Source organism: Channa argus, chromosome 7, assembly GCF_033026475.1.
Source record: "Channa argus isolate prfri chromosome 7, Channa argus male v1.0, whole genome shotgun sequence".
NCBI classification, from domain to species: Eukaryota; Metazoa; Chordata; class Actinopteri; order Anabantiformes; family Channidae; genus Channa; species Channa argus.
In genome coordinates, this window is record NC_090203.1 from 23341370 (window position 1) to 23366347 (window position 24978).

At 39.9% G+C, this 24978-nt stretch overlaps 2 protein-coding genes across 2 annotated transcripts in view; one reads left to right on the forward strand and one right to left on the reverse strand.

Moving 5' to 3' along the window:
- Nucleotides 1-8420, forward strand: nod1 (nucleotide-binding oligomerization domain containing 1). The gene is made up of 12 exons (XM_067510366.1): nucleotides 1-170; nucleotides 936-1134; nucleotides 1246-1420; nucleotides 1942-3757; nucleotides 3837-3920; nucleotides 5282-5365; nucleotides 5443-5526; nucleotides 5902-5985; nucleotides 6072-6155; nucleotides 6226-6309; nucleotides 6402-6485; nucleotides 7182-8420. Exons 2-12 carry the CDS (start codon nucleotides 958-960, stop codon nucleotides 7252-7254), a joined length of 2829 nt encoding a protein of 942 aa, XP_067366467.1. The 5' UTR covers nucleotides 1-170; nucleotides 936-957; the 3' UTR covers nucleotides 7255-8420.
- A 2405-nt stretch (nucleotides 8421-10825) lies between these two features.
- The window catches only part of znrf2b (zinc and ring finger 2b), a 29032-nt gene continuing 14879 nt past the window's right edge, over nucleotides 10826-24978 (reverse strand). The window contains exons 2-5 of the mRNA XM_067510367.1: nucleotides 24249-24344; nucleotides 15770-15875; nucleotides 14950-15029; nucleotides 10826-14835 (exon numbers count right to left, since the gene is read on the reverse strand). Of these exons, the coding sequence (XP_067366468.1) occupies nucleotides 14972-15029; nucleotides 15770-15875; nucleotides 24249-24344 (260 nt within the window). The 3' untranslated portion in view covers nucleotides 10826-14835; nucleotides 14950-14971. The remainder of the gene's footprint in view (nucleotides 14836-14949; nucleotides 15030-15769; nucleotides 15876-24248; nucleotides 24345-24978) is intronic.

Consider the following 24978-nt stretch of genomic DNA (forward strand, 5'->3'; position numbering starts at 1 on the left):
TTTCACTTCCTACAACTGTTTGCTTTTGATTCCACATTGTGGGCGTAGTTTACAGAAAGCAAAGAAGATTGGCATTTCTGATATTTGGATTTGTTAGTTAATTTAAATACTAGGCTTTTTATTTTTGCAGTGCAGTGTTGACAGCGCTGGGGTGTCGACGCCAACCAATGGTAGGATACGATCCTGTAACATTACTGTCACATTACTGGAGAACAGTACAGATACATTTAGGCTTTGTAACAAAACTGACCTAACAAATATTATGAGGTCTTTCTAATATTCATAATACTTGTACAGTAACTGTCATGTGTTTTCTCAACACGTCGTGCTAAACTTAGCAATGAAGGAAAGTATTAGCACTGAAAGTTGTGTTACTTCATGGACCTTAGGGAAAATGAGATACTGTACCTGCTCTTCACCAAGGCGTGAAGTTTAATTTACCAAAACAGGAAGACACATCCGTGGCTCAACAGGGGGCAAGTTATGCGGAATTATTTGGATTCACTTTACTAGAAAAACTGTCACCAGATTAAAAGAAGTTATGCATGATTTATTTGTACTTACGTTTATTGTACTTATGTGCTAGTTTTTGGAAAACCTGCCATTGCCAATGCTGTTAACTAGTGGCCCCCTGATCAGAAAATGTCTATAGACAGTGATCTGTCTACATCAGGCTCTGGATAATCACCATCAGTTATAAGATCAAAAAGTCATTTGGACTTTATCAAAACATACATACAGATTTGTAAATTTGAATATGAGTCATATTACAATGTCTGTGATATTATCAGTTTAGACTGTATCTTTGAACACCTCACAAATCCCTGTGGCTGCTCTTACTTATCATCATATTCACCTATCATCACCATTTGTTTGAGATTTGATTTTAGGCTTGTTAGGCTCACGGTGTGTTGTACCTATGCGTTATCCCACAGAGATGATAGTTTAGCTGTAACCATGGGTCGAATAGAAGAGGAGAAGTTGTCCTTCCTTAACATCCTCACCTACCACAGAGAGCAGCTGGTGTCTAAGCTGAGGAGCATTCAGTGTGTCCTGGACAACCTGTTGGCTTGTGGCTTCCTTTGTGAAGAAGATGTTGAGATTGTGCAGCGAACTGTTACCAAGACCGATCAGGTAAGGAACCCTGGCTTAATCTATTAAATATGGACTTTTTTAGTTAAATCCTAATGTAAAAAGTTGTCTTTCTGTCAAATATCTTGCTGCCTTTTGTGTGATTACCTCTAGGTGCGAAAAATCTTGGAGCTAGTGCAATGCAAAGGGGAGGAGGCCTGTGAATACTTAATTTTTATTATATATAAAGTATGTGATGCATACATAGACCTCCAGCCATGGCTGAAAGAAATCAACTACAACCCAAGGAACGATATAACAGTGATGAAAGTGGTTAACACAGATCCCAGTAAGTAATAGTATCACTATATCTGCTCTAACACGCCGAAAAGTTCTTTTTTAAGAGCTTTATGTTCTTGTCACGAAAGATCAATAGACCATTTTAATGTTGAAACCTTTGGGGGGGGGGGAATTTTTCTGGCTGTGTTTGGACATTCTCTCTTAACTAGCGGTGAACAGCAGCCCATTTGCGCATTGCATGTCACAATGGCTACATTTACTTCATGCAAATATCTTAAATAAGAGTCTATCAAGTTTTGTGTGTATAAATACTTTTAGGTTTTTATTGCCTCACGCAGACTTTCCACTGACTTAATTTAATTTAACCTGTCCTTAAATATAACCACCATGTCAGTGTAAACCATGTCACCACTGCAAAATTCTGTGAGTTCAGGTGGGCAAATCCTCACAATTGAGTATATAAACAGATAGAGGGGACTCCCACGTGATAAAACCATGTACATGCCTACACATAATCCTTCTACAAACCAGGAGCAGTAATTTGTTTGTACTTTTTTTTAAAACTTAAAGTCAGCAGGTACTGTGAAAAGATGCGTTGTGAGATGAGTCGAGACACCAGCTTCATCATGTCATACGGACAGCAAGAGGAGACCCGTCTGGAGGACCTCTACACTGACACTCTAATGGAACTGTTGAATGATTGCAATGAAAGTCTGGGCTTCATGGAGAATCTGGACCAGCTGCTTGGCGACCATGCTGTCTTCAACCCTGAAGGTGAAACCATTTATGTGATTGGGGATGCTGGCGTAGGAAAATCCATCCTCCTGCAGAAGCTCCAGAATCTTTGGTCCAAGAAAGAGCTGCAGACGGATGCCATCTTCTTCTTTAAGTTCCGCTGTAGGATGTTCAGCATGTTCAGCAAAGACACAGAGCAGATCTCCCTCAGAGACCTTTTGTTTAAATACAACTGTTATCCAGACCATGATCCAGATAATGAGGTGTTTGATTACATTCTGCGCTTCCCTGAGAAGGTTATCTTCACGTTCGATGGCTACGATGAGCTTCAGGAGGATCTAGACTTGATCAATGTCCCTGAAGTGGTGTCCCCCGAAGACAAAGCACACCCCCTCCAGCTGCTCATCGGCTTGCTCTGCGGGAAACTACTCAAGGGCTCCACGAAAGTGCTGACGGCCCGGACCGGGATTGAAATCCAGAGTAACTTCATCAAAAAGAAGGTGGTTCTACGAGGGTTCTCCCCATATCACATGAAGACTTACATCCATCTACACTTTAAGGAGCAGGAGCACAGGGACATAGTGTCCATCCAGCTGGATGCTAGCCCCCACCTCTCTGGCTTATGCTCCACCCCACTGTTCTGCTGGATAGTATTGAAGAGCTTTAGACACCTTCACTCCATGCACGACAGTTTTCAGTTGCCTGAAACCTGCATAACACTCACAGACATCTTCCTCCTGCTGTCCGAGGTCTTCCTCAGCCGCACAGCCTTACCTGCCCCATCTCTGCTGAAGAAAAGAACCCGGTGTGCCTCAGAGACATTTAAATCAGGGCTAAGGCCGCTCTCTGCATTTTCCAAGCTGGCACTTCAGGGTATGGAAAAAGGTAGATTAATATGCAGCCAGGAGGAGATTGCTGCATGTGGCCTTACAGAGGAAGACCTGCCCCTGGGCTTTCTTAGACCTGTCAGTGAGTATGGTTCCACGGAAGCCCCTGCTAACTTTGAATTCCTCCACACCATGCTTCAATCATTCTTAGCAGCGTTTGCTCTCGTCCTGGATGAGCAAGCGCCTGTGAACTCCATTCTCAGGTTCTTTGCAGAGTGCAGCAGAAAAAAGGAACATTTCTGTCTGTTATTTGACTCCTGTACCAGAGGCGCTTCAAAACCCAGCGAAAACAAGCCTTTTGCAACTAATGAGCACCTTCAGTTCACTAACCTATTCCTGTGCGGACTGCTGTCTAAGGCTCTTAGGGGCTTCATGGAGAATGTGGTGTCTCCTGCATTGCTGAAGAAAAAACGTTACTTACTAAAATCTTACCTGTCCAGTAGTGTCAAGTCCCATCTTCATGGTTTACCACACCACAGTGTTACAGAAGGCAAGAAAGTCCATGTTTTGCCCAACTTCCTGTGGATGCTGAGGTGCATCTTTGAGACGGGCAGCAAAGAAATTGCTCAGATGACAGCAAAAGGCATCACAGCCAGCTTCATCAAGTTGGGTTACTGCAACGTGTACTCGGGTGATTGCACCGCTCTGAACTTTGTGCTACAGCATCGTCAGAAGCTCCTGGGGCTCGACATGGATAACAACAACATCAGTGACTATGGGGTGAAACAGCTACAGCCTTCGTTCTGTAAGATGACAGTAGTGAGGTAAGAAGTCTAAATATGCTAAGCTGCTTTAACATAGACGGATTATATAATGTGTGTAATTCAACCTGCTTGTCTTCAGATTGTGTGTCAATCACCTGTCAGACAGCAGCATTGAGGTGCTTGCAGAGGAGCTGTGTAAACACAAAGTCGTGGAGGTTTTGGGGTGAGTAGAGATATCAGTTGTCCCCAAACTCACCCGTTCCCTCGCCGTGTTATCAGGTGTAAAAGTACTCACACCGTTAAAATTGAAGAGAAGTGACCAATACAACATTCTGCGTTATAGGTTATGCATTTAGAATCCTACTACAAAGTTATAAAAATCAATCTGCTTTGCTCCACCCAGCCTTTCCTCCCCCTCTCAATCCCATTATCAGTACAAATCTTAGTGAAAAAAAAAAAGAATGCTACTCTGGACGGAAATAAATGTTGTGAAATTGCATAAGTTAAGTGCATAAGCATTATTAGACACGATTAATTCTAATTAGGTATTAGCAAGTAGGTAAAGCCTACTTTAATATTTTCATAACCGTTCAGGGTGGAGCTGCATTCTAATTCATACGGTAAACCAGTTGTTCCAGTCGCTGGCAGTTGGACTTCTCCAAAGGGTAACAAGATATTAAATACCCAAAGGGTTGTGAGATGATAAAGAGAAGAAAAAAAAACTTTTTTTTTCTCCACCATATTAAGTTTCTGGACTTTTTTCTAGAGTTTGGGATATTTCATTGTTGTCTGGTGTAAACCAGTGACTCATAGCAATGTGACATTTAAACCCAAAATGACATCTTTGGTTTTATGAACAAACACATTGGGAACCACTAGAGCCATTAATAAAAATGTAACTTTTAATAACCATATTACAAAAGCACGTAGCTCAAGCTTTCAAAATAGTGCAGCACTTGAGAACCTGTAGGGTTGAGTTGAGTAGTAAACAGACAGTAGCTTGGTTCAGTGGCTGTTAGACACAAATCTGTGAGTTCAGATCTGAACTACTGTACTTTTATACTATTGCTACCTAAAAGAAATGGATCCCCACATTTGTGTGGCAACTGTCTTTAAGTGGATACACAATTAATTGTTTAATTTGAAGTGTATGATGCAAAGAGCTGTGTAATATTGCACTGAAAATGAATAAAAGAAATCCCGATTAAAATACAAACTAAAATATATTAATAAACTGAAAAACCTAGTCTACTAAACAACTTGATTGAATGACATTTAGTCGGTCACACGTGGATTTTTGTGACCTCAGCCTTCAGCGGCTGCCCCCTTAACAGGAACTGCAGTGCTATTCTAAATGGGAAGGCAAAAAACACAGTGAGTACTGTGAATAGGTACAGTACTCATTAGTTAATATTTGCCAATGTAGGGTTTTGGTTCAAAGCTACATTTATGTCTCTTGGGTTATAAAAATCAATCAGCGAATAAAGATAGGGGTTACTGCCCCTACAAGTGTTAGTAAAGTGAAATACGTTTCTGGTTTATGTTTTTATGGGAGGAAATTTATCTTTGTATTTTTGCCCTCAGGCTTTACAACAATCACATCACAGATGTCGGAGCCAAGCTCGTGGCTCAGATTATTGAGGAGTGTCCAAAGCTGCGAGTCGTCAAGTATGTTTCTAACTAACTAAATATATTTCAGACAGTAATTATAAATTAATTTGATATTGTCATTACCTTGTTCTTAGGATTGGTAAAAACAAACTGACTGGCGTTGGTGGAAAGTATTTGGCCAGTGCAATCAAGAAGAGCACTTCAATATTTGATGTGGGGTAAGAGTTCACTGCTGTTAAATGTCTAATGTTTGTTGGAATGACAGCAGAAGTGGCCAATAACATAAAATGGTTGTTTTATAATCACCTTATGAGAATGGCTGGAGGAGCTCAGACGGTCTTTGAAAATATTACGATTCAAATGGAAAATCAGTATTGAACCTAAGTTGGACAAACTATTAGAAATAATTAGCAAGTCAAAAAATGCTTCCTGTTTTTTTTTTTTTTTTTTAATATATATAACTTTATAGGTCCCAGTCAAAGAGCACTGGTGAATGTTGTTTGATGATGTGCATCCAATGTGAAAATAAAAGCTAAAGATGTGCCATTGCATCGGTGCAGATCACACGAAGGTTCCAATGTTTTTGTTTTCAGAATGTGGGGGAATAGTATTGGTGATGAAGGAGCAGAAGCGTTTGCAGAAGCTCTGAGGCACCACCCCAGCCTCACCAACCTTAGGCGAGTACGCAGCTACTACAGCTTAAAAAAAAAGATGTAGCGATTTTAAAGTCATTGTCTAAATTGGAATCGTTTCTGCCTTCCAGTCTCTCAGCCAATGGCATCACATCAAAAGGTGGCCAGCTGCTGGCAGAAGCACTGAAAGAGAACAGCGTCCTCAGGATATTTTGGTAGGCATGTCACTAGTAGTTTGAGGTTTGAGGTGGTTTGTCCAGAAGTACATGTGTGTTGCTGTTGCAGGCTGGTGCAGAACGAGATAAGTGATGATGCAGCTCCACAGTTGGCCGAGTACGTTAAAGCAAATACAGGTTTAACCCACCTATGGTAAGGAACCACACTATTTATTTACGTGAAATCATGATGCAACGTGGAAAACCAGGGTAAGACCCTCATCTGCTTTGCATATTTGTCTGCAGGTTAATCAGTAACCAGTTCACCGTGCAAGGAATACAACAGCTGGCAGAGGCCCTTACTCATAACACAAGTCTTAAAGAGATATGGTGAGTAACACTGTGCCTCTGAGGAATTGTGTTTTTTTTTCTCTAATGATCCCAACATCGTGGGGAGCAACTGTTTTTAGTTACCGGTGCGCAGCCTTCCATCTGTGACTTCGCTATTTGTTTTATCTTTTATTTAACTTTCGAACAATCAATCGACTTTATTAACTTTTAGAATTTTTCTGACCCGCAGTGATGTCACTGAGCCATACTTTGCTACGGGTTGTACCGGATAAAAGTTAAGCAGCAACTGAACAGTGGTGGTTCCTTAGTTTTTATATTAAACTTTGTAGACTGTGGTATTTCCTCCGTCCAGAAAAGAGCATATCAGAAAAGTGTGAATACGATAAAATGTAAATAACAAAACAAATGTAAACCGTCTGATTGTAAATAGTACAGACAGAATTAGTAAGAAGAAGAAGAATTGTGTATTTGTACTCCGCCCATCGTGTTCAACCCTGGACTGAATTGATATGAATATATCGTGAAAGAAAATGTTGGTATTGTTTAACATAAATAATGAAACCTTGATAAACCACATTGTTGATGGTGGTGGGGACAATCCAGTGCTCCATGTTTTATTGTCTCATCACTAACTTGCTGTGGCACTTTGTAGATGTAAGGCACCAGGGCCATTTCCATGTACAGCCTTGTCTCTGTGTGTGCATGTCTTGATTGTGTCTCATCGTGTTTCTACAGCGTGAAGGGAAACCAGCTCTCTGAGGAGGAAGAGAAACAGTTTGTGGCAGAGAAGAGACTGCAGTTCCACTGAGCGGCCACTTGCATATCACATTACGCATGTACAAATCTAAATAGTTTGTGTGTTCAGTGTACGACATCCACAGAGGAAGTATTAGCAGACTACTTGATTTAATGTGGCTCCACTTATTTGGACCACAGCAGTCACAAAGTCTAGTAAGTATAGTCATTATTTGCTGATGAACCCAGTTGTTCAGGGGAACAACATGAAATGTTCTTCATGAGCCCTTTTGCAAAATTGGTGCCCACTTTGCTTTCTATGAATTTATTCTGTGAATGTATTTTATTTATTACTGGACTGTTACACAAAGTGCTGTTAGTTTGCCACATAGGCGGTGGATTGGTTTATACATCGTCACATCACATCACCTCCTTGTGTTTTCAGAATCCTCCCTCCCTCCCTGCCTGCTAAACATGCAATATTAACTGCTTAGTATTATAGTACAATAGTAGTAACCACTAATAACAAGCTGACTTTATGTTACAGATATGTGTATGTGTTTGTTGAATGTGTTTTTTTTTTTTGTTGTTTGTTTTTTGTGGCTAAAATAAAATGAGCATTCCAACACATGAAACAGGAAATTTGCTAATGGTTTTATCACTGAACTCCATGTTTGACAGAAACTATGCTCCTAAGGTCAGTTCGACCGCTAGATTATAAAGATGCTTTGAATACTAAATTGTGCTGAACACAAAAAAAAATTAAATAAAAAAAATCAACTATATTTAGAAAATCTGAATATCCAGAGGTTTTCAAGCAGAAGAGAAAGAGTAGATGAGTTGATTTTCAAATTGTAACTGACCAAAACAAAGTCTCCTGGAAGTTACAGTTGTTGTTCAGATCCCTTCACTTTATGCATTGTACTATGTTGTTAAATTATTTTCCCATCAATGTACACACAGTAACCCAGAATGTTGGAGAGTGAAAACATATTTGGATCATTTACTGTAATAGTCCACATTGTGGTCAATATTCAGTTTGCTTGATTTCTTCTTAGGATGAATCTAACTTTATGCACTTTTGCAGTTTTCATCAGTTTGTACTTCTGATCCTAAGGGGATGCAAACTTAACCTTTAACCTCACATAATAACTAACGTTCTTTCATAATTAGAAGTAACAAAAATGCTAAAATATGTATATAACAGCAAGCAAAAGATTGCACCCCCCTTGATAATTTAATAATAACTAATTAATTTTTGATCAAAAGACATTTGTACCTTAATACTGATACATATTATGTAGATTAAACAAATATTTGCTTTAATCTTCCTGCCATTTAAAAATGAGGAGATTCCAACCTTTGTGCACATCTATATAATGTCCCATGTCATGAAATCCAAGAAATTGCCTGGAGCCCTTTAAAATAATGTGATGATGCATATTTCAGGGTTCCCAGGATCACAGTGGACTCAATAATTGTAAAATGAAAGTCTGAAATGAAATTAAGTCTGGAGCCTTCCTATAGTTGCTTGTCAGGCCAAATTTAGCATCTAGACAAAAGGGACCTTGATCAGGAAGGTGACCGGGAACCCACTGGTCTTTTTAATAAAAAAACGAACCTGGAAGAAGAGCGATCATCTCTGATCATCATCAGATTGACGGGCAAAAGGTGTAATTTTCCCCCCGTTTTATAATGTATTTGAATACAGTTTAATGTTAAAAAAAAAATGAGGAGGTTGACCTCCAGTTCTGCATTTGTTGGTTCGATCCCTTGCTTCTCTGGTCACATGTCGAAGTGTCCTTGACCAAGACACTGAACCCGAATTTAGTTGCTCCCGGTGAGTGTTGGCCAGCTGCATAGCAGCTCCCCCATCGGGGTTTGAGTGTGTGTTTGTGAGTGTGAATGGGTGAATAAGAAGAAGTGTAAAGTGCTTTGAGCACCAATTGGTAGAAAAGCGCTATATAAGTGCAGAACATTTACCATTTACGTGCACAAAGCCTTTGTTCAGCAGAGAAAACAGAGACAACACAGTGAAATGAACTATAAGCAAAGACACATTTCTCAGTGGACTTTAAAAATTCAGATTAGCTTCAAACACAAATAACAATGCAAGAAATAAACACAATGGTCCAAATAATCTACTCTTAAATGTTTAGTTTTACATAAATATTTAAGAAACAAAAAATGATGCTATGATTATGTGTTGTTGTCAGTTACATATTGAACTGCACACATTCTTGTGGGGCTCACAACTGGTAAAAAGTAAATTATGTTTGTAAAATGTAAAAATGCTAAAAAAAAAAAAAAAAAGTGCTTGACAGATTCTCCAGCAGCTCAAATAAGGCTTAATTTATCATCAGTGCCTCATACTCAGTACATAGTTTAGTTTAAAGAGTGGATATACAACCTTCCCAGTCCCCAACAACTACAGCCAAGAAACCACTGTTCTGTAAATGTGGTATTAGGGGAAAAAACAACTCAATATGACAGTTACAAAAAATGAAATTATGTCAAACACAGAAGTTCAAGTAAGTGTTACATGGTGATGGTCACATGAACAAGACCGAGCAAATACTTCCACAGAAGACCATGAGATGTGGCTGAAAGATTTAAGAACTCCTGCAAACAAACAACATCTAAGGTGTCACAATCAAACTTTTTCATAGTTTTGAGCTAAATTATCACTATCTCTTTCCTCTGTACTTCTGCATTTTCATAACCAAAAGGATTTGGGTGTTGCTCTTTGGTTGGGGGCATGAGTCACTGTGCTGCTAGAGGGGAACAAAACGAAAAACATTTCCGCTAAGGCCTGATCTGTTTCCTCTAAACAGTAGTTGGCGAGTGACAATGTCACCCGCTGAGAGCCAGTGACAATCATTGGCGAGTATTAAACCAGTTGTGTAATCAGTTATGGAAACTATAATACTATGAAATAATAACTGGTCATCAGTTCCGTCAGTAAACAGTGAGACATGAGGGCTGTAAAAATTGTCCATCACTCAGCCAAATGAAGACACTATTGCTACAGACAACCACCATGAGTCCAAGCTGCTCTCACCTCTGTCCTCTTCACAGAAAAACGACATGTCTCTGTAGCACCACTGTTTGATCGGAGGTGGTTTTGCAGGGCTCAGCTAATCTCTGTGTGGCTGTCAGGTTACATCATATAATGAAGCAGTAGCCACAAGTGTGGTGGATCCCAAAACTCCAAGGTTTACAGTTTTCTCCAGTGAACCAATGATGGATCTTCCATCCCAATTAGAAAATGGCACAACTGGGAGGACGCCATTGAGGATGGCGGCGGATTTAGTGTTGAACATCCATAAATTTCAGGGACTCAGAGGAAACATTCATCAGAATCTAGAGTACAAGCCGAGCTCCCACAGATCTGGATCCTCTGTCCATGATACAAATGGATCTGAGCCTTTTTCAATAGGTTGTGGTTGCATCTGTTACAACGCATGGTAGCAATGTGACGGACGTTCGTATTGATGTTATGCAAATGTTCTGACAGAAAAATAGGTTTGTTTATTTAGAATCCTGTGCATTTTTTGGAGCCGAGCTCAGTATTTAAAGAGTTTTTCGGAGTCTTGAAACTCGACGTGCAGTCAGAAAATGACATTTGCATTACATCTAAAGCATTTATCCACCAATTGGGAGTTTTTCCCCTTTTATTTGTTTTTTCATCAGGGTTGATTTAATTTGACTTTTTTTTTGTGACAAAATAATTTACAAAAAACAAACAAACAAAAAACAATGTCAAAGTGAAAACAGATCCCAAAAAAGTAATGTAAATAATTAAAAATATAAAAATAAGTGTTAACATAGGTATTCAAGGCTTTCAAATCAATATTTAGCTTCAAAACATTTCCCCATTCGTTTTTATAAAAACTGTTTAAGCTCTGTCGAATCTTCCTTCAGGATTTCCCTAAGTTACAGTATGCTGCATTCATTTTACCCTCTGCCTTTACAAACCTTCCAGGGCTGCTGCAGTGAAGCATCACTACAGTATGATGCTGCCACCACCAGGCTTCACTGTGGGGATGGAGTGTTTGTACTAATGTGCAGTGTTTTGTCAAACATTTATTTTCATCTGATAGTCAAAAAGCTCGATACTGGTGTCATCAGACCTAAGAACCTTCTATCAATCGATTCCTCCACATGCCTTGCGTCAAACTCTAGCTGAGATTTCGTAAGTGCTTCTTTTCCTCTTTGCTAACATCCAATTAAATTTTGGCTTCTTAAGAACCCCCAAAATATTTGTCTGTGCAGTATCTCCAATCTTAGCCGCCACTTCAGAAGAGTCATGGGCATTTTGGTTTCCTCATTCACTAGTCCTTCTGCCTGCTCACTTTTGAGTACGGCCTGCTCTAGGCAGATTTAATGATGGATTGAAGTGTAGTTCACTGTTACTTTGAAATGTTTTGACAAGGACACTAAATGGGGGGAGGGAGGGGATTATGACAGTTTAGACAACCATCATTTACACTGCTGTTTATTCAGAAAGATGTATTTAATGGTGAGGATAAACTGAATAAATGTTGACAGTGACTAACAATTACATAGGGAGTGGAGTCTGTGTCAGCTGTCCCAGTCAGCCGTTTTGCTGACTGACTGAAAGAAAAACCCTGTACACAAATGTGTAGTTCAGCATTTGATGGGTCAAAAATGTTCAGAATTGGAGCATCACAAAAAAAGGTGGTGATCAATTCTCTCCAAAATGAAGCTCTATTTTTGCCCTACCCTTTGTATAGTGGTGGGACCCGCAGTAGATTCTGAGTCATGAAAAAGAACAGGTTGTGAAGGAAAGAGGGGAGGGACTCTGGGATCCACACTCAGTGATTTCACTGATTAGAGAAGTGAAATCAACAATAATAATTTTCATTGTTTTAAACATCTGTACACTATTGTTCTAAGAAGCTAGGAGGTCTTTAGTTAAACCCATCCCCAGCGATAGAGTCGATCAGTGTGTCAGGTGGATTTATTACACTTCCCCTCAGAACCTGTTTGGAGATTTGACTGAACAGATAGGAGTCTGCTGTAGTTTGGTTGACCAATCAACAGGAAGGACCACAATCACAAGCACTTCTACCATAACCTGCTCAAACCATAGAAAATATATAAAATCATGAGTGTAGTTTCTAAATTTGTGTGAAAAAGTTTGGATCGCTTTATGATAAATTGGCATAAAGAGTATAACAAAAATTGCTTTTTTTCCATCAACATAATATTTATTGCAGATTCATTGTGTACAAATGTTTCTTCATCTTCAGAAGTAAGAAAAAAATGGTCATTGAGTATGAAAAAGGAACTTTATAGTTATATAAAATAATGAAAATATATCAGTGCAAAACTTTGCATCCCCCTTCATAAAGTCCTTTAGGTTACATTAATACTACGAGGCTACATTAATCTGTAAAAACAGGTGTCTGATCTTTGAAAGACTGTCAACACTTCTTGTAAAGTACCTGTAAAGACCATAATAAAGAATAGAATAAAAGTGGAAGTGGAAGCCTAAGAAAAACAAGATTATGTTCTCTGATTAGACCAAAGTTAAAATATTTGGTCAGAATTTGCACAGGAATGTGTGGCAAGAAAAAACTGCATAAAAAGGAGATTAACACCAGAGTCACGGTGAAACATGGTGGAGCCACACTGATGTTTTCGGGGTGTATGTCGGCATCAAGCACTGAAGCTCTGCGTAAAGTGGAGGGAAGAAAAAAGGCTAAAAATGAGGAGGCAGTGACAATGATGACAAAGCTAAATCAACTCAGGGATGGTCCAGAATCAAACACCATTAAAAGCTGTTTTTAAGTTGAAATTTGAAGAAGCCTGACGAATGGCTAAAATGACACCTGGAAGGGATACAAACATGGCTCAGAGGGTGCCCAAAGAAAAAAAGGCAGAATTTATAATAATTTCATTATTTGAATATAACTCATACACTCGTTGACAATTTTCATTACTTCTGATGATGAAGAAACACTTGTCCTGCTGTAGCTGAATCTGTTGCCATTTCAACATAGAGGGATGCAAAGGTTTGCTCGGTACAGTAAAACTACTATAAACTGCAGTGCCACACGTTTTCCACCACCTACATACACATCTACATCCTGCTGGTAGGAAGAGCATTTTGCACCTGTGCAGGTGCAGAACATACATGCTTGTCGGCGGTTGGCTGTAATCTTTGCAGGGTTTACAAAGTGCCCTTTTTGGCCCAGACGAAAGCAAGTTTTGTTTTTTGCGGTTGACGTGATGCGTCTCCACCCTAATTCTCTGCACCTGTTAAAAAGAGGCTGATGGACTGTGACAATCATTGAGAAAAGTGTGATTTGAAATGACTTACAACTGTTTTTCATCACAAAGCTTTTTTTTCCCCTGTGTAGCTTCAGCTGCTACAACTATGATCACGTTAGAATTATTACACAGACTTCATGAGAATACAAGCTAAAGTTCCCACAAAGTAAAGCAGAACTGTTGATGAAACAGAAACAACAACAACAACAACAAGAAAAAAAAACTAGAAAAACAAATTTACCCACAAATGCCACAAGTAAAACTTTCCATTTTACTTGTTGACATACAAAGTTATTATCAAAGCCTATTCATGTTACCACAATTTATTTTCCATGTTATGGCATCCGTGTTATTACTAAACAAAAACAGTTTCTTGTCACTTTATATTTTTAAATTAACAATTCTTATTTAAAAAAAAAAAAACAACCCAACATAACCATTAAAAGTTAATACAAGTTACTCTTAAGAGAAACGTCCATACATTGTCATATATTATTGTAACGTGAAAAATAACTTGTTACAAGTATCTAATTAAAGCGATACAAAGTTCTGGCTTTGACATAAAATTGAAAAATAGCAGCAATACACTGCTGCCGGTGCAGGACTGGGGATAGGTTTTAATACCTGAAGACCTCCGCTCTGTGCTTTTTGGTTAAAAAGCACAAATGATGATGTGTTGTGTGTGTGTGTGTGTGTGTGTGTGTGTCTGTTAATATTCACAGTTGATTTGCACCATGATTCTGCAGCCGCTTCAGTTTTGACAATGTCCAAGCTGCTGATGCAGAAGGACTGCAGACAGTTCTGCTGCTCTCCTGTGTCTGGCTTGTTTTACATGGACTGGTGACGTGGCATCTGCGGTGAGGTGGTCCTGCAGGTCTGTCCAGTCAGTCCAGCTGGCTCTGCTGAGTCCTCTGTGCCACCCTGCAGTAGCTGGGCATCATTACAACAAGGCACTGGTAGACAAGAGTAAGCGGGGAAAGAATAATCCACCACTGCCCCGACACCCAGCCCCCATCTACAGAACTGTTTCCACCTCCTCCAGTGTCCTGGTCTACAGTCTGCCGGCATCTGTTGTCTAGCGTCCAGTCAGGAAGAAAAGCCGTGACTGTCACTGTGGCCCATGGAGCTCTGTCTAGTGTCAAGGCTGTAGGATGTGAGGAGATGAGTCTATTCAGCCTCAGGCTGAGGGTCGATGTGCAACTTAAACATAAAGTCTGTATCCCTGAAGATAAATGAGATTTGGCACACTGTGGTACTACATTACTGGGGGGAGGGGGTTTGGGGGTCGTCACAGTGGTCACAGTGTCCAGCAGCCCACCATTTTCTCTAGCAGGTCACTCTCACCATGGGGTACCTGCCGTCAAACAACCGACAGAGAATTTGCTTTGTAGAACTTCATTCATTTATTGCTCAAATATGCAAATATCTACAGCTATCGCATCACTTAGGATGCTGGGAAACATGTTACCTGTGCAAAAAAAGTAAAAGCTTTAATCTGATGGATGCTCCGGACATGATCTGTTCACTTCAAACCACTCATCGATGCAGCTGGAAGAAAAGCAAAGAAGAGACGAGAACAGAGTGTTACTCCTCACCATTTCTGTTGGTGTTACACATTCAACAAAACCGTGGAGTCCTCAGGTCATAAAGGTTGTTATTTACTCAACTGACTTGTGTTTTGTTTGTGTTAGTGTTTGGAATGAGTGATATGGATAAAAAAAAAAAAAAAAAAAACGACTAAAGATGGATTTTGATATTGTGTCAGGGATTCCAGAAAGTCAACTAAGGATGGTATTTGTTTTGGTCACTCTTATTTAAATTTAAATTGCTCTGCATTCATACAGCCGTTTCCAGAAACTGGGAGACAGAAGTATGATTGTGTCTATAATCAATTGCTCAATTGCTTGCTGAGGAGACAAATACTATAGTTTTGATTTTAAAAAAATAAAACTACTGCTTTGAATGTTTTCAGAGGGTGACAGGTTTGGACGAAAGACAGGTCACTTTAGCAGCTGTGTAGGGGTTGGTTCTTCACTGTGTTGTTGAAATAGGCAAAATGTTACCTGAAAGACATCATCTGGATGGAAGCATATGATGCTCCAAAACTATTTAGCATAGCTGTTTCTTTGCACGGTAAAGTTTTAACTTACATTTTGTAGGTACAGTGACAAACTGTTTGCCGACCGTAGTTCTCAGAGGCTACAGGCTAAAATAACACACAAACACATCACCTGTTCTGAAAGCAAAGAAATTCAATGATGCAGCCTTTCCTGAGCCACACTTCCTACCCTTTGTGATAGATGCAGAGGCAGGGCAGCCGTGCAATGGTATCTCCCTGTACCAGCTCCTCCAGGCAAATTGCACATTCTCCTGCATCCTTAGTGAGGACATCCTCTGCAAGACAACACACATCATATCATAAAATGCTTATAACACACAGTATCACCCAAAGAAATGGGAAGACGTCGTTCACAACCAATATTAGTATTTGATCATGTCAGTCTGCAGATGCATAAGACAGATAGCGTCCTATTATTGACAAGACAAACATGACTGAGTGTAAAAACACTGCGTTGCCTTTTTAACAAACCAATTATAGATACTTTTTACTATGATTTCACTTCATAAAGAAATGGAAATATTAAAATTTGTGTAAACCTTAAATATCATGTACTGATGTGACTAGCTTTTTTTTTTTTTTTTTTTTTTAACTGATCATATAATATTTGCTTGAGCAAAGTCTTAAAGGTCATAATGACCAAAAGGTTTATTAGTAGTGTTCATGTGTGCAGCTAAATTCATTTTAACCTGTATAAATAGTGATGGTTTGTGTGCAAAGTTCACACTTCGTCCTCAGGGTGGTGCTACAGGAAAGCTCACAGACTTTAAGAAATTGTTTTTTTTCCCCCCTTTTTAATTCATGTGACAAGAGCCCAGGGACAGACTGTGTGGTAATAAAACAGATAAAGAAAGTCTTTGAATAAATCACATTACTTTATATAATGAAGCTTGAAAGTTGGTGAACATTTTCTCTAAGTCCTAAAACAAGTTAAAGTAAACCCAATTAACCAAAGACAAAAAAAAATACACTTGTTCATTTTCTTACTGTGGAATCGGATCTTAATGATCTTAACAATTTTAAATGATAATATGTGGTAAGAGTAGGAGAACCTAGAATTACCGATTGATTTTAAAAGCGAAATCAGAGTCGGGTGTTTCAGTCAATGGGATGATAATAATCAGGTGCGAGTCTGTTACCCTCCCCAGGAGTGGTTGACCAACAAATGCAGCAAGGACTGTAATAGCCACAGGGGAGCTCACTGCGGACCCCTAGGGTTTAATGTCTAGGAAACTATAAAGGCCTCTCTTGACGTGGCTAATAATGTTCATAAATCCATGAGGAGAACATTACCAATCATGTGCATGGCAGAGCTGCAGGACAGAAGCCACTACTCTTCAAAAAGAACATTGCTGCTTAGTTACAGTCTGCTCAAGACCATGTGGACAAACCAGAAGAAATGTAATGCTTTGGAACGGCCAAGTCCAAGTCCAGCAGGAACTATAATAAGAAGAAATTGTTTTTTCGATAAATATTACCTGTATTCCCAGTTGCAAATCTAATATTTTCAGAACATCCCTGAGCGCAGCATTAATGTGAACTCACTCTTGTACTGTCGCTTGAATGGCCATGAGGAAAAATCCCCCGTTTTCCCTTTATACAGTTTCCGTGTGTGTATGTGTGTGGATGCTTTCGTCTCATTCTGCTATGCTTAGCACTAGACTGAGAAGTGGAAGTCCGTGTGTGCACCATTAAACGCATCACCTGCAGCAAAACACAGTCATTAGGACCGGCCTTACGTAACAGTGGATTAACCCACATAGGCCTGGAAAAGCCAGTTATTATGGGCTGCAGCACATGACATTCAGCTCAGCTGTGGGAAAAACATCTTTAACGTGCGGACAGCATCGGTCAGGCACAGATGGAAAGCAGGTGCAGGGAACTGTAATTGTTTTGTTCCAGAATGTTTAGCTTGAAATATCACTGTTGTCCATCCGTCACTACACGAGGATATATACAGTGAGACAGGAAGTCCAGAAAAGACATCAGAGGGCAAAGGGTCTGCACTTATATAGCGCTTTTCCACCTATTGGCACTCAAAGCGCTTTACACTGCTTCTCATTCACCCATTCACACTCACACTCACACTCACACTCACACACCCATGGCCCCCAACACTCACAACTAAGTTGGGGTTCAGTGTCTTGCTCAAGGACACTTCCACATGTGACCGGAGGTGCCGGGGATTGAACCAACAACTGGAGCGATTGGTGGACAACCGCTCCCATGCAACAGTCACCCCAACATCACACCTCAGTGCCTGCCATGTTGGCCATGCCACAATTTGTCCCAACCATAGGACAACCACATGCACAGCCACAGGTTCCAAAATTCAGGTGATCACGGTCCCGGACTGGCACACGTGTCGCTCACGCTTTTTTTTGCATGTCCCACATGGACCCTCATATTTAAAACCCAGCTTTGTGTTGCAAGCCCTGGTAGGCTTTTAATTCCTGATTTGTGTACGGAGACGGGTTGAACATGATATGACAAGTAACAGACAATTGGCAATGACAAGTCCACTCAACGACCTACTAAGTGATAATTCCCATGCTGCAGGGGAAACCGCATGAACTGCAGGCCAAATAGCTATAAGTCAGCAGACAGTATCACATGTGCACTGCGAGTCCAAGTCAGCCATGCGTGCAATATGGAGGGCAAAACAAAGTCTCACATGACTTGGTGACCTCAATAGCTCAAATGTTTGGGGGGGTCACTATCTTGTCAGTCGTTTTGTGGAGGAGCTTTTGTATTAGGTGACTTAAGGCTGCAGCTACTACGAGTCCAGGAGACCGCACGTGCTACTTATTTTGTTATTTTTACACCACAACATATGATGCATGGTCAGGGAAGAGCCAACAAGAAGTGAGAAAGAGAGGACACGACTGGGGACGGCTGAACTTATATGCCTCCGCCTACCAGGGTCTAAAGGAGAACTTAAAGACAGAGCCCAGGCAAGACAAGCTGACCCTTTACCAACTGAGACACCGGATTTAGAGTGGACGCCTACCGACCACAGGGTCATAGGTTCTGTGTAACTGTGTATCACTTACCTCAATTTTACTTGACAATAAAAATGCAATTACATGTTTTGGTTTCGCTCAATCGCAGTCAGAGTGTCATGTGCAGTTCCTCTAAACTCATTTTAAAAATTTTGTCCTAAATTCTGACCTAAAGAGGAAAAAAAGTCAGACGTCAGGGGGAAGAGGTGAAGACCACATTTCAGTGCAGCACGTAAGAAAGGTCAACTGATATAAGGTGTAAATCCCCCAGACCTCACATGATTTCCTGTGTTTGCCTATGCTGATTTCTAAAAATGACATTCTGGTTGTGTCAGTCCTCATCAGATTATGTCACTGACAGATGGCTGCTTGTACGAAGTCATGCGTGACAGAATTTGCATGGTGACAATATCGTGTCTGTTGAAACAAATTACTATGACGCAGTTAACATTTGATTATATTTTCAATGCGACAGCATTTTATTCAGGGGGAGGTTTGTGTGATTTCACACTGGATATGGTGAACAAGACAAGACTCTTTTCATTTTCTACTGTACATTTGTAAAATGGATGTGTGCTCCAATGGTAATGCTTAACCTCTCCATCCTCCTGGATCAATATTAATGTTTTTCCATTGCATCACTTTAACATGCTTTTGTTTTTCAATCTCTTCAGAGACCGCAGACCTAACGAGGGATTTAATTACCTTTTTAATATTGTAATCTTAAGAACACAAACAACAGAAGATTTAATCAAGAACTCAGACCACACACACCAAGGGTTTATGCTACGTGATTTTTAGATAGGTAATTCCGTGAACTTCTTACAGAAAGCTGTGTGATAAAACGTGACCTCAAAAAGCCGGAGTGTCCCAGTCAATGAGCAAGTCAGCTACTAGCACTTGTTTGTGCTGTTTTATGCTGAGATGTGGATGAAGTCATGGATGAGATAATGGAATAAGTAGCGCGAAGCAGAGAGAAGTTACAAATAATTGTATTCTTACTCTCAAATAAGTCGAGTGCTACAAATAAACACCTGGGTCTCAGCTCGCTCTCATTGGCTGTTGTTGATTTCTGCTCAAGTGGTTCATATCACACTACATGATTTAAAATTGTAACCATCAAACAAATGTCTGTGACCCCCTCACACTACAGAATCTTTTGAGCTGCTAATCGTTTCTGACCAGCCTTCAGTCAGTGAGGCCCACCTGTCTAATGTTCACCCAGATGAAAAAAAAACATTATAAGGCTTTAACACCAGTGTGAGAGGAATTTCCTAAACGTCCTAAAATGGCTCCTGAGAAATAATCACTGCTTGTCCAACACTGATCCTGTAAGTTTATGTTGCAGATTCCTACCTCACACCAGTTGACTGAACAAACTCAGCTTTGGAGAGAACACAGAGCTCTAAAACTAAACATTTTTTAAATGCAAAAGTGTCAGATCTTCGAAGATTCTGTAAACTTTTTGCCTAAAGTTAAATGTCTCACAGAAAGATTTAAGCTCTTTTTTATTTTTACAACTGTCAATGATCAAAATCTCCAGGAGAGTTATTTAGTCATGCCACACTACATACAATAGTCTTTTCTATTGATCTTGAGTCAGACTAAATCAGAATTGTATTAGAAATCACAATGTTTTATTATATAGTTGAGGTAAAAGTCAAACAAGTTCCTTGCACTGCACTGACAGCAGAACATGTAACAGACTCTAATAGATCATCAGGTAACTGAGCAGCAAAAATCAGGCAACAATAAAAAGACACAATTACACTCATCACTGAGGTGGTTGTGATCTGTTTTACTGGAGTCAATCTAATCTCAGACTGGCCCAATCAGAGAAGAGCTTGTTAAGTTCCGGTAGCCGTAAATGGTAAATGTTCTGCACTTATATAGCGCTTTTCTACCTATTGGCCTCAAAGCACTTTATACTGCTTCTTATTCACCCATTCACACTCACAACCACACACACACTCAAACCCCGATGGGGGAGCTGCTATGCAGCTGGCCAACACTCACCAGGAGCAACTAAGTTGGGGATCAGTGTCTTGCTCAAGGACACTTTGACATGTGACCGGAGGAGCCGGGGATTGAACCAACAACTGTGAGATTGGTGGACAACCGCTCTACCTACCTGCACCACAGTCGCCCGTAGCACGGTAAAAATGTCAGATAAGGTATCACCAATAATTAAAACAAATTTGACACCATAGTGGCTTTAATAACACTTGCAATTTTTTTTGTGGGTCCTACTCACACAGCCTTTAACTTCACATTCACTATTTTTGACTCAAAAATATTAGAAAAATATTAAATATTAAATAGTTTGAGTGATCAAATTTACTAATTAACAGGGGATTTAAAAGCCTCTGTTTAGACTTGGCTATTAATGTTTGCTGAATCACATTAAAGACGACCTCAAGTTTAGAAAAATAAACTGTGCCTTGGAAAGAGCAGCACAGTAAATAATGACATCATCAGCATAAAAATTAAGACTTCATGAACACATTATCACAACTCCACTCATTAAAAGAAGACTTGTATACATTGCAGGACACAACTGGGGCAAGAGGGTTCAAAACAGAATTGGTTGACGAAATGCAAGCGTCATCTTTTAAAACTATAACACTTTTTCAACCCTGCATCCATGAAGAAGTAACTTGTCTTTTCTTTTTTACGTGTTGGGGAACCAATCAGACCATGATCATCATATGACGGACAGGAAACTGTCTTGGCTGAACAGAAAGTCAGCTACCCCAAAGAGGAAGCTGAATTATCCCCGAGACATTCAGCTGACAATGAAATGCGGGGGAAAGTTTGTATGTGAAAGTTTAACTGCTTTGAGTTATAATGTAGAGATAATAATTCTAATGCTAATTTATATGTATAGTTACACAGCTGCATAAAGAGCAGCTTTCTTCACACACTTGCCTGTGTACTGTGGTGTACCTGTACAAAGTATAACCACTAGGCTTAATCATTTCTGGCTGACACTTGATTAGATGTTTAGCGATTCTCCAAACCCCCCGGTTCAGTTCAGACCTTGAGTTTTGGTTTGTGAAAGAGTATGTTAACAGTGGACCAGGGGTGGTCAGGGGCGTCTGAAACCGCAGTACAAAGCTGTGTACATTTGCGTGTAGTTTTGGTCTGGGTTTCGACAACCGTTACACCCATACTGACGATGTACAGGTATCCGCGTTGAAAACGTCCGGTGGTATGTGGGAGGTCCTTTTGGAAAAAATGTGTGAAAACTGTTTTTACGCATTGTTGCAGTTCTCGGTCACAGCATTCTTTAAAATATGCAATAAAACTAGATTATATCTACTACTATTATATATTCCTACTATTACTACTATACCTGTAACTACAAAGAAAAAGAAATAAAAAAAAGGTCTTTGCAAAACTTGTACACCGGCCGATATTTAGGCTGGATCTCACTAGCAAATTGCAGAACACTTCAGTAAAGGAAACAACAAAAGAGAGTGATGCAAATTTGCTTCACTCACAGTCTCCTCTGTTGTTACATCATTAAAATAAAAGCAAGTAAAACAAATCACTGATAAATCAAAGAAGCTGCCCACAGGCAGCCATTGGAACTATTACAGGAAGATTACACAAGATTTCACAGGGAAGCAGACGGAACAAGGAAAAAAGTTATACGACGAAATATTTATTAAATTCCTGCTTTCTTCTGAATCTAACTTAACATAGGATAAAATGTAAATTGAGTCTTATTTCATGAAATTATTGTCTTTAGGAGAATTATGAAAAGAGTCATATTGGCAAGAAAAAGAAGCTGGAGGATAAACTGTCATTTGGTCCTAATTGTTGCATGAAGTGTTGGGCTAATAATGTAAAACAAGGGGCCTCATTTTCCAGGGGCTTCTTTTTAATATTTGTGTGAACTGGAAATTCACCTGGAAATTGTGTGAAACGTAATATTCACCTGAAACAGCAGCATTAAATATTGAAAACACTGGAAATATATTTAATCAACAAATACCACACACCACAACAACTAAATTAGAACCAGCAACTATAATCACAGAAGTTTTCACTTAGTTGTCACCATGAGCTACTTCGCTATCAGCAGCTACTTAAAGTCGCTTATTATTCTGCACTGCTGGCTCAGGGCTTCCGCTTTCCCTCCGTGTTTTGTTTGACGGAATAAGCAACAACCTGCCAATTTTCATCATACGTTTCCCTTGTACTTCTTTTCTTTAAGGATGGCAGCACTGCTTTTTTGTTATGCAAACCCCCTTAAGAGAATAATACCTTATTTTAACACCCTGTCCTTTGTAGGTGGATTTTTTTTCTGCATAGAGAATTTTGAGACCAGTCTGGTGTGTCGATTCCTGGAAAACACAGTTTTCTAAGAGGCAGCATACGCATGGCAGCTTCAGCTGTGTAATGCTGTCCTCATCCTACTGGATCGATCATCAGCCTTTGACACTGAAACAGCTCTGTGTACAGCTTTGACCTATCTGGACAAGGTTTCTTGGCAGGGGCTAAGTTTCTAACTCTCACTGCCTCTCCACATGTATCCCATAAGTTCTTGGTCCTAACTCTGCCTCATCATGCTTTATGGCCTCTGACATATCAGCTTGGATCAAGTAATCTTCAACTGATTGTCTCAGACAAAAGTTCTGGTCCTTTCAGCCAAATCTTTCATACAGCTCAAGCACAGCACAGCTGCACCATCAACTTAGGAAATTCAGTCAGCCAGAAATATGAGGGAAATCACTGACCAACCGACCACAGTGTTAGGTTTTAGCCACACAGAGCGTTTTGCATTGAGGCCAAAAAGCTTCAATTTTGCACTCATCTGACCAGAGCACCTCCTTCCACATGTGTGTTGTGTCCCAAACTACAAACTGGCCTTCTTATGGCTTTCGTTCAACAATGGCTTACTTCTTCCCACTCTATCATAAAGGCCAGATTTGTGGACTGCACAACTAATAGTTGTCCTGTGGACAGATTCTCCCACCTGAGCTGTGGAGCTCAGCTCCTCCAGAGATACCATGGGCCTCTGATCATTGCTCTCCTTGCCCAGCCTGTCAGTTTAGGTGTTCAAAGTTTTTTTTATAACTTAACCCTGCTTAAACGTCTCCACAACTTTATCCCTGACCTGTCTTTTGTCTTTCATTCCTTTGACTTATGTTCTCTAACAAACCTCTGAGGGCTTCACAGAGCAGCTGTATTTATACAGAGATTAAATTACACACAGATGGACTCTATTTACTAATTAGGTGACTTCTGAAGACAATTGGTTCCACTGGATTTTAATTAGTGGTATCAGATTTTGAAAACCATCATTTTCCTTTCACTTTATAATTGTGCGGCACTTTGTGCTGCTCTATCAAATAAAATCCCAATAAAATACATTTACATTTTTGGCTGTAACGTTAGAAAATGTGGAAAATTTCAAGGGGTATGAATACTTTTGCAAGACACATTATATCTACATAACATTGTTAAGGAAACCTGGACTAAGAAAGTAGAGAGGTTTCAGGGCACAGTGCCACGTACATCATCACCTCTGCCTCATTTTGAGCCAGAAACATACAGCTTCATCTGTTTGCAGTTTTCTGACATTCTAACCCAATATTATATTTATAAAGTGAGTTTATAAGGAATGGTCAGTCTTACCGTTGTATGTCACTCTGGGTTTGGTTAAACACAAGACAAGGTGAAGGTCCATCTCATCTGAAGACACAAACTTAGAGCACACTGGGCACTTGAAGCCTGGAAGAAAGAGAGGAAAAGACAAACTGGACTGAGTAAGTGGATTAGCATATCTATGAACTGATTGACAAGTGGAATATGTGAAAAACATCACATCCATACAATGATAAAAAACAAAGAAGTGCCAGAACACAGTTTCTCATGTCCATGTTCTTCTGCTTCTCTTCAGCTCAATTTGTTGAGGCGTTGCCTTTGGGAATGTGCTATGTTGCCATCGCAACAATTAATTCAACCAATCCCTTATGAATTCTGCATGACCTTGCAATTTTAACCATAAGAACATTGCAACATGCATCAGAATGTTTTTTGGAAAAAGTGCGGATCATTGTCTGCATGTTGATTTGGCACAGTTTTTACGCCGGATGCCCTTCCTGACGCAACCCTCCCCAATTTCTACCAGCTTGAACCAGCACTGCACAGCTGGGAATGGGAAAGGGCTGTTGGGGGTTCAGTGTGTTGCCCAGAGACACTTCGACATATAGCCGGGACCAGGGATCGAACCACTGACCCTGTGGTCCGTGGACTACTGCCTTACCAACTCAGCTACAGCCGCCACTACTAGGTTAAATTACCTACTGATAGTGTACACAGGCATTTCTACAGTATTTATATGAATGTTTAATATTTACTAATA

Bases quoted from the DNA above. Each gene is read 5' to 3' on its own strand.
- nod1 (XM_067510366.1), top strand. From the start codon at position 958: ATGGGTCGAATAGAAGAGGAGAAGTTGTCCTTCCTTAACATCCTCACC. The intron at 1,135-1,245 runs GTAAGGAACCCT...GATTACCTCTAG, and splicing joins CTGTTACCAAGACCGATCAG to GTGCGAAAAATCTTGGAGCT. The intron at 1,421-1,941 runs GTAAGTAATAGT...TAAAACTTAAAG, and splicing joins AGTGGTTAACACAGATCCCA to TCAGCAGGTACTGTGAAAAG.